General features: G+C 44.9%; 1 protein-coding gene across 2 annotated transcripts in view; it reads right to left on the bottom strand.

Annotated features, from left to right (window-relative positions):
- Positions 1-1,317: 1,317 nt before the first annotated feature.
- The window catches only part of LOC121002884 (sulfotransferase 2B1-like), a 178,320-nt gene continuing 169,167 nt past the window's right edge, over positions 1,318-10,470 (bottom strand). For both annotated transcript variants that reach the window (XM_040434522.1, XM_040434532.1), the window contains one exon: positions 1,318-1,507. In XM_040434522.1, the coding sequence (XP_040290456.1) occupies positions 1,389-1,507 (119 nt within the window). In that variant the 3' untranslated portion in view covers positions 1,318-1,388. The remainder of the gene's footprint in view (positions 1,508-10,470) is intronic.

Genomic DNA, 10,470 nt, shown 5'->3' with positions numbered 1-10,470 from the left:
CTTCAAGATTCATCACCAAAAAAAACCTAGGGGTCTGCGTTTCACTGGTATTGAGATAGTGCACACCCCTATACGTGGAGGAGATTTTATTGCGATATTAAACAAAAAGGAGGTGGAGTGGATGTTCCTTCTTGACACTATTCAGCCTCAGGGGTTAAATATTGAATGTGACGTTAATGCCTGTATAGTCTAAACACTGAATTTAGGGTTTTTATACGATAGGAGGAGACATAGGTCCATCTACTTACCATATCCCATTTATATCACCTATTCTATTTTTCAAGATTGTTTGCATCTGCTGTATATATGTGTAATTTGTGTTTTCCCTTTTCAAAATACCGAATATACCAAGAGATCTAGTTGTCATCATGACGTATACAAGGGGAAGTTTTCCTAGTTAACTTAAACCCAGTGGTATCCACTTCGTAATTAACGCCCCAGACGAAGCATTATGGCGAAACCAGGGTCGGGCAACACAGATTGTTTTTAAACACGTCTTTTATACCTGTACTTTTGTGAGTATATTAAATAATTTTTATCTGGCATATTGGTACGTACTTTACCATTCTTGCGACCTCCTTCCTTTGAGATCTTTGGAAGTGGGAGTCCGGTGTTATCCTTATTAAGCAGCACTCTACTGGTTGGATCGCGGTTTGGATGAAGATCTGCTGAATCAACGGCTCCAGGCTTTGCCCGCTATACTAACAGAGCTCTCCTATAGAAGACACCGACGAGATCTTTATCCACGCGTTTTACACGTGGAGTTTTGTAAGTATATTATATACACAAGGCGCGATAGGTGTTTGGAACATACTACACCATAGTGCGTTTTTTCACCACAGAGTTCTCCAATAGACGATACCGTAGAGACCTTTTATCCACGCGTTTTACAAGTGGAGTTTTGTGAGTATATTGTATTCACAAGGCGCGATAAGTGTTTGGAGCATACTACACCATAGTGCGTTTTTTCACCACATTACAGGTTTCCTTGCCACTGTTGAGATTTGATATGTGTATGTGGTCCTATTAGCTGAAGACCTTTTTCAAATATAAAAGAAAGAGAACTGATAAAAAAAAGAAAATAATCTTCTCCTGCAGCGCAATCCTTCTTTCTAGTACTGTATTTGGCGGACTCTTTTACCCACATTGTCCTAGGATTTGCAGCGCTTGAGGGGACTAATACCCTATACAGAGACTTCATTATTTATTTGAAGTGTGTAATATATATATTTTTTTTATTATTTATTTATTTATTTTTTTAGACATAGTTCTCTTTTTCTAAGGGACAACTCTGAATTTATGGACAGTAGGCCACCCTTGGTAAAACAAGTTTAATCTAGAAGGTACCTTTAATTAAAAAATTATAATTATGGCACAACTTGATAACTTTATGATGATTGTTCCCAGAAGAAATTTATATTGATATCTTTCATCTTCTCTTGGTAGATTTTATCGAAGTACTCACTTTGAGCTACTGTAAAATGGTTCTTCCAATCACCAGATATTCCTGCAATGATAAGAACATCTTGAATTATTCGTCTGGTTGTCTACATGGTTATAGACTGACTTTATAGAGTAATATTGATTTTCAAAATTGCCTTCTCAAGCTCCATGAGAAAATGTGTTTCTGTTCTCTTATTTTCAAGTATATTTCCAATGTGTTACAATTTGCAGAATGCACTTATAGGACTAAGGCCCCATAAACCTTGGAGTAGCCATAACACATTGCACTGATGTGTTTTGATCAAAATACTGTATTTTAGCTGAGAGTCTCAAGATTTTGACATATCAGAATGAGGGCTTAGTCCATATGCAATGTTTGCATCTATTGTTTTTTATTATGTGTGTGCATTATTTTCTGTGATTTTTCTTTGATAAATGTAGCCTTGCACATCCACATATTCATTTATTACATCCTGCAGATTATTTTTTATATTTTTTATATTTTGCCCCACCTATCCCACAGGTGACCTTGATTAGGTGGTACATATAGGTGTGCTTGCTCCTCCTCTCATTGGTTGCTGAATGCACATAGAGGGCACTATGAGCAGCACACTATATGTGCAGGGCCTGCTCTCCCGAACATAGATGCCCAACGTCATAGGAAGGTTTAGAGTAGGACCAGTTTGACTGAGACGACCTTGGCTCTGGTAGGCGGACACAGATGTGTTTTGATCAAAATATATTGGCTGAGAGTCTAAGATTTTATCATATCAGAGTAAGGCTAAGTTCACATCAGCGTTCAGCCTTTCCGTTCTCCTGCTCCGTTATAGGAGCAGGAGAACGGAAAGGACGGATTTGGCACATAGACTATAATGGGGTCCGTTAGGTTTCCGCTCAGAAGATGATTTTGGAGCGGAGACAAAAGTTGTGCATGCAGGACTTTTGTCTCCGCTCCAAAATCATCTTCTGAGCAGAAACCTAACGGACCACATTATAGTCTATGAGGTCCATAGGCTCCGTCGGCTCAGTTATGTGCAGAATCCGTCCTTTCCGTTCTCCTGCTCCTATAACGGGGCAGGAGAACGGAAAGGCTGAACGCTGATGTGAACTAAGCCTAAGCACTTAGTCCATATACTATTATAATTTATTATTATTATATTTTATAATACACGAGGTACTACAGACTTCTATCGAGCTTACTGTACTCGCTATGACTGCATATTATGATGGAAAAAAGTTACGTTATATTCCATCAGCTGTTATTCCCTGTATACAAAATACAGCAACATATGGAGCACCATATGGCAGCATATCTAGTGTCTATTGATACTTCTCTGCATTTCTGCAGCCATAAGTTTTTATTTATTCATTGACATGGCTTTCTGAGGCCTTGTTTTATGTGGGAGAAATGTTCTTTTTTTTTTTTTGCATTCTGGGTTACATCTTAATTATGGCATCTAGATATGATCGAATTTCTCAAAAATTCGATTCGGACGGTTCGCAAAATTTTCCCAAAAAATTTGGTTACATCTGAATTTATTTGTGGCGAATCACATTAAAAAAAAAGCTATTTCCTGGCTGCAGAGAGCCTTTATAGTGGTGGAGAACACTGTTCCTTGCAGTAATACAATGAAACAATAATGTGAGTCTGTATGACATGTAGATTACAGGCGTCGCTCTTAGAATCACTTCACACTTAACTTATTTGGGCAGTTACAGGGCCAAAACTGACCAAATAACTCAAGTGTGAACTCAGCCCTACAGGTCAATGTTAACACCAGGTATAAAGAACTGTGCAGAGGTCCAAGATCCTACTATAGTGTGAAAGAGCGCACTCCTTTTACACCAATTCACTGATTCCACATAGATTTCTACAGAACCTGTTCTATTAAACGCTTATACAAGTAGAGCCCCCCATCCCCGACAGAGTAGAGTGGGTGTCAGCAGTAAGTTTTTGTTGATGTCACTGATTATTTTGCCCTTGCTCTGATTCGTCAGAACAATAACCCTCAAAAAATGGATCCTATCTGTGGAGCATCCGCCTTTACTCGGTCAGCATTTGGTCAGTAATCCATCAGTATTGCTAAAGCCAAAAAAAAACAGGAGTGGATCCAAAACAGATATGACACGTGAATGGAATATTTGCATGTCTTCTGTGTTTTGTACCCACTCCTGCTTTTAGCTACCAAATCATAAGCCAATTCTGATGCAAAATAGGGACCATGTCATGCAGGCCTTACAACTGTTACGTAGACAGGATCCATTGTGCGTCTCATTTTTCATTCCTTCTGACAGATCAGAAGAAGGGTCAAATAAATGATGATGTCAGCCCGGCCGAAAGGCAAAACAGTGGCCCAGTCATAAAGTGGGGAGGGTGGCAACAGAATGAGAAGTCAACAGAGTGGCCCTATGACATAGTGGTAGGTGGAAGCAGAATGAGGAGACCACAGAGTTGCCAAATGACAGAGTCTGGAGGTGGCAGCAGCATCAGGAGAAGGCCACAGAGTGGCCCAATGACAGCGTGGAGGTGGCAACAGCAGCAGCATCAGGAGGAGGCCACAGGGTGGCACAATGACAGTGTGGAGGTGGCAGCAGCATCAGGAAGCCGCAGAGTGGCACAATGACAGAGTGTGGAGGTGGCAGCAGTAGCAGCATAAAGAGGAGGCCACAGGGTGGCACAATGACAGTGTGGAGGTGGCAGCAGAGCATCAGAAGACCTGAGTGGTGATGTGGCAGTAGCATCAGGAGATCACAGAGTGACCAGTTGACAGAGTGGGGAGGTGGGTGCCAATACCAGTACCAGCTGAAGATGGTGGGTGAAAGAAGAAAAGAAGCACTTGGCATCAGATGTGTGGCATCAGGCAGGTGGCAGCATCAGAATAGTAGCTAAGACAGGTAGCCAGAAGAAAACGGTCTCTTTTGTCAATGTGTTGGTGTGGCACCATGGATGATCTAGTCTGATGCATCAGGCATTGGTGGGTGCAAATACTGGCTGATCCACGTCTGATTCATCTTGACAATGGTCAGTCTCTCCACCCTTTGGGTGTAAAGGCAAGTTCTCCTTGGGGTAACTATGGCCCCCGCCGCACTAAACACCTGCTCTGATGCCACACTACTGGCCGGGCAGGATAGCTTTTCCAGGGCAAACTCTGCCAGTTGCAGCCACAAATCCAGTTTGGCTGCCAAGTAGTCCAGCGGATCTTCAATGTGGGGTGGCAGGGTGCTGTCCAAGTATGCTACCACCAGCTGGTTCAGGTCCTGCTCCAGGTTTAGCTGCTGCTGCTGTTGGTGAGTAGTTTCTTCACTAGGCAGGTGTAGAAAGCTGCTCATCAGCGACTCTAGACTCAAGTTGCTGCTGATGTAGCTGGAACTGCTCCTACCCCCCTACCCTGCCACATCAGCTATGGCAGAGGAACGTGAGCGCAGAAGGCCCCCCCAGTCAGACCTGCGAGAGGATGAAGGATGGTGCAGATAAGCAGCAGCCAACTGACTACATAGGATGTCTCTATAGTTGTTCAGTTTGTCCTCCTTATCAGTGGGTATAAAAAAGGCCCTCATTTTGGACCGGTAGCAAGGGTCGAACAAGGTGGAGAGCCAGAAGTCACCCCTTTGCCGAATGGTGACAATTTGTTTGTCACTACGCAAGCAAGTGAGCATGCATTGGACCATTTGTGCAAGTGACTCGAAGGGACTCCTTGCCTCCATCTCCACTGCTTACTGCCATGGTGTGTCTGGGTCCTCTGCCTCCTCTTCCTCATCGCCCTGTAGCTCCTCTGGCTGCTCCTGCTCCTCCTGTCCTGTTACCTGTGTATAAAAACCACCCATTTCGCTACACATTGCTTGTGCTCCAATGTCCTCCTCCTCCAGTTCAACTCCCACAGGGCTCATGTGGTCGTGAGATCTAGGCCCCACGTCTCCAGTCCCCTGACCAGCCAGATTTACCAGCATCTGTTCCAGGACATGAAGCAGTGGAATGACATTCATCCCGCAGTCCTGGCGACTGACAAATAACGTGGCCTCCTCAAAGGGCCTGAGCAAACGGCAGGTGTCACGCATGAGCTGCATCTGGCTGACATCGAAGTTACACAGGGGACTACTCCTGTCTGCTTGGATCATCAAGCAATCGTTTATGGCCTTTCTCTGTTCATATAGTCGGTCCAACATATGGAGGGTGGAATTACAATGGGTGGAAACGTCGCATATCAGCCTATGTTGGAGGATGCCGTTCTGCCGCTGCAGCTCAAGGAGGGTGTACGAGTGGCTGAAGTGCATGAAAAGTTTCCTGGCCATTTTTAGGATGTCTTGCAGATGGATGGAAGACTTCAGGAACCGCTTGACAACCAGATTGAGCACGTGTGCAATGCAGGGCGCATGGATCAGCTCTCCTTGATGCAGCGCCGACACCATGTTCTTCCCGTTGTCGGTCACCATGGTTCCGATTTTGAGTTGTCACAGAGAAAGCTAGGATTCGATTTCTTGATGAAGGACACGGATCAGTTACTCCCCTGTGTGACTCCGTTCACCCAGGCAAACGAGGTGCAAAACAGTGTGACAATGCCGTGCCCTGCACATGTGGTATGCTGGGGGGGAACTGTGAATTGTCCCAGCAGTGGAGGCTGAGGACACAGTGGAGCATGAGGAGGCAGAGGCGAACATTGTCGCAGGACCAACGGCGTGCGAACGTGGAGGCAGAAGTTGTGTCACGTGGCCAAGTTGCAGATGTGCCTGTACAGGAACCACATTGACTCAGTGGTCTGTAAAGGACATGTATTGCCCCTGACCGTAGTTACAGCTCCACACATCGGCACTGGCATGCACTTTGTCAGACACCGACATGCTCAAGGACTGGCCTGCGCTGATAGATGAGTGCACGCATACTTTTGTCTCGGTGATCGATTGCTGACAGAATGACTGACTAGGAGTAGGAGCATCAGGACCAGCAGATGATGGGAAGGACAGACAGCTACCTTCGGCTGAAATCGGGTGAGTGCCTGAAATCGGGTGCGTGCCACTGGGTGATGCAGCGGTTGCTGCGGCAGTCTGGACCACCACATTAGAGGCAAGGTTCTCCCAGGCCACTTTATGGTGATTCTGCATATGTTGACGCAGGGCTATGGTGCCAACATTGGCATTTTGGCCATGCTTTACCTTCTGCCCACAGATTCTACAAATGGCCATGTTCACCTCCTACGGCAGCTAAACAAAAAAATGCTACACCGCCGTGTAGGTGATTTTACCCCCAACACTACGCACTGACTGCTATCACCACTGCTTCCGTGAACCCCTGCACCACTACCTTCCAGGTGGTGCGAAGCTGGTGGTCTACCCCAGGCACGTTTGGCTCCCGATCTCCCACTGCTGCCACCCTGCTGACTCCCGGCCATGCTAGCGAATTTCTGGCTCCGCCACTGCCTCACGGGCAAGCTGCCACCCTCTTCTCCCGATGATGATGAAGCTCCTAATTTACCTGGCTCCCAAGTGCGATCAGCTACATCATCATCATCGAGTCCTGTCTGCACATCACTGAAGTCCTCCTCAACAATCTCTGGGTCAGGAGCCTGACCGCTCGCAACACCTGGCTGCCCAGTAGCTGCTAACTGTCCTCTAATAGCTCATCCTCGGTGTATAGTAGACCTGAGCCCACAGCTGTCACGGCTGTATGTGAGCAACAAGAGCATACACAGTAAATAGAGCTACTGACCGGACCCAAACTAGGGAGGATAAAGGGTGACCCCTGTCAGACCCTCAAAGCTCTCCCTATGCTGCTAAGCACATGCCCGGATCCAAATGGTGGAACGAGGCATGCCCGTGTACCTAAGACTGATTACCACTGTAACCCCTACAATAGTGGAAGGGGCACGGCCACCGGTGCCCTGCTCAGTATATGGACGGAACCGGGGTCGCCTCGGATCCAGACAGAAAACAAACAGAAACACTACAATGTCTGCACACTTAACTGAAGGAGCTGCAGCAGCAGTGAAGACAGATCCAAAGACAGCTGGCAATATCCGGAGTACTTGCTGCAGCAGAACACAGGTCCAGTGAAATGATAGCACACAAGTGAAGATACTCAAGCAAGAGATACAACTCAAATGAGAAATATAATCCGCACCCTACAAAGGAGGAGGGGTGATTTAAAGGCAGAGAAATCAAACACAGGAGGAACAGCTGGGAGGAAGGAAACAGAAAGTAAAGACCTCATCACAGGGGCGGAGAAACAGAGCAGAGAGAACTCCTCCAAGCTCTAGTAGTGACATCATCACAGGGGTGGAGAAACAGAGCTGTGAGAACGTCTCAAAGCTCTGGTAGTGACAACAGCATATAATACTTCTGTGGCTGAGGGAACAGAAAAGGACAGAGGCAGGTTGAGGACAGGTGAGGGCACAGGGCCTGATACCAGGCCACGCCATCTAAGGGTTGTGTATGACGAATCCACTGACTCTTGGTTGGGGGTGTCTGATTTCACTCGGGACGAGGTGGATGACCTAGTCAACTATTCAAGAACCGCAGGGTTGCTGGTCAAGACACGACCGCTAGATGTCACCGGGAGCTCAGGCCTCTCACTGCGATTCCTGCCCCCTTACTCTGCTGCGACCTGTGCCTGCACCAGAAACATTTCAGCCTCTGCCAATCCCCTGTGCAGGGCCTGGCACTTCTCTGTCTGACATACTGTTATATCAAATAAATAAATAAAAATAAAATTAAAACACCCCAAAAAAGCCTGCAATTTTCTCACTTCACCACACAACAGCTAATGAGCCCTTTTTTTCCACTAATACATGCCAAAGAAGTCTTTAGAACATATAACTGCACCGCTGAACGGCAAATAGGCCCTTACTTTTTTCCACTTATACAAGCCACAAAAGGCTTTAGAACATATAACTGCACCACTGAACGGCAAATAATGTATTTTTTTTAGCCACTAATACACACCAAAAAGGGCTTTAGAACATATAACTGCAATGCTGAACGTCAAATATGTTTTTGCCACTAATACATGCCAAAAAGGGGCTGTCATTTTCTCATTTCACCACACAACGGCAAATCCTTTTTTTGTGCCACTAATACATGCCAAAAAGGGCTTTAGAACATATTACTGCACCACTGAACGGCAAATAATATATACAGGGTGGGCCATTTATATGGATACACCTTAATAAAATGGGAATGGTTGGTGATATTAACTTCCTGTTTGTGGCACATTAGTATATATGAGGGGGAAACTTTTCAAGATGGGTGGTGACCATGGCAGCCATTTTGAAGTCGGCCATTTTGAATCCAACTTTTGTTTTTTCAATAGGAAGAGGGTTATGTGACACATTAAACTTATTGGGAATTTCACACGAAAAACAACGGTGTGCTTGGTTTTAACGTAACTTTATTCTTTCATGAGTTATTTACAAGTTTCTCTTTGTTTACAGCCATTGACATGTCGCCGAGGTTAACACGTGAGGAGCGGATAGAAATTGTGTTAATGTCTGGTGAACACAGTAACCGGGTCATTGCAGTAGATTTCAATGCAAGACACCCTACGAGACCACCCATCTCCCATGCTACAGTTAGCAAACTGCTTGCTAAGTTTCGTGAAACTGGTTCAGTGTTGGATTTGCCAAAATGTGGACGCATGAAATCTGTCTCTAATGAAGAAACATCAGTGGCTTTCCTAGCTTCATTCAGCAAGAGCCCACAGCGTAGCACTCGCCGCATGTCACTGGATCCCTTTGGCGGATATTAGCTACTCACAAATGGCCCCCTTACAAACTCCAGCTACTGCAGCATCTCAACGAGGATGACCCAGATCGGCGCACTGAATTTACAGAATGGGCAAAACAAAAATTGGAACAGGACCCTCAGTTTACACAGAAGATTTTGTTCAGTGATGAGGCAAACTTTTATGTGAATGGTGAAGTTAACAAACAAAACCACTGCTATTGGTCTGACACTAACCCACATTGGATAGATCCCTCCAAGACTGTTGGAACAAAAAAATTGATGGTATGGTATGGTATATAGGGTACAAAGATAGTGGGGCCATTCTTCATCAATGGAAACCTCAAGGCCACTGGATATGCGAAATTGCTACATGATGATGTGTTTCCCTCTTTATGCACTAAAGCTGGCACGTTTCCCTGAGTTTTTCCAGCAATATGGTGCACCACCACATTATGGGTGTCAGGTCCGAGCATTCCTAGATGAACAGTTTCCTGGAAAGTGGATTGGTAGTCGTGGGCCAGTTGAATGGCCCCCAAGGTCTCCCAATCTGACCCCCTTAGACTTTTATCTTTGGGGTCATCTGAAGGCAATTGTCTATGCTGTGAAGATACGAGATGTGCAGCACCTGAAACTACGGATACTGGAAGCCTGTGCTAGCATTTCTCCTGCGGTGTTGCTATCAGTGTGTGAAGAGTGGGAGAAGAGGGTTGCATTGACAATCCAACACAATGGGCAGCACATTGAACACCTTTTATAAGTGGTCAGAAACTTGTAAATAACTCATGAAAGAATAAAGTTACGTTAAAACCAAGCACACCATTGTTTTTCTTGTGAAATTCCCAATAAGTTTGATGTGTCACATGACCCTCTTCCTATTGAAAAAACAAAAGTTGGATTCATTGAAAAGTTTCCCCCCTCACATATACTAATGTGCCACAAACAGGAAGTTAATATCACCAACCATTCCCATTTTATTAAGGTGTATTCATATAAATGGTCCACCCTTTTTGTCACTAATACATGCCAAAAAGGGCTGTAATTATCTCACTTCACTACACTCCACAAAAGGCTTTAGGCCCTTACTTTTTTCTACTTATACACACCACAAAAGGCTTTAGAACATATAACTGCACTGCAGAACGGCAAATTATATATATATATTTTTTTTTTTTGCCACTAATACACGCCAAAAAGGGCTTTAGAACATATAACTGCACCACTGAATGGCAAATAATATAGATTTTTTTGCCACTAATAGACTCCAAAAAGGGCTGTAATTTTCTCACTTCCCCACACAATGGCTAATAAGCCCTT

Source organism: Bufo bufo, chromosome 1 (genome assembly GCF_905171765.1).
Source record: "Bufo bufo chromosome 1, aBufBuf1.1, whole genome shotgun sequence".
Classification (NCBI taxonomy): Eukaryota; Metazoa; Chordata; class Amphibia; order Anura; family Bufonidae; genus Bufo; species Bufo bufo.
Note: the sequence above shows the minus strand (reverse complement) of the source record. Positions and strands in the feature narration are given on the sequence as shown.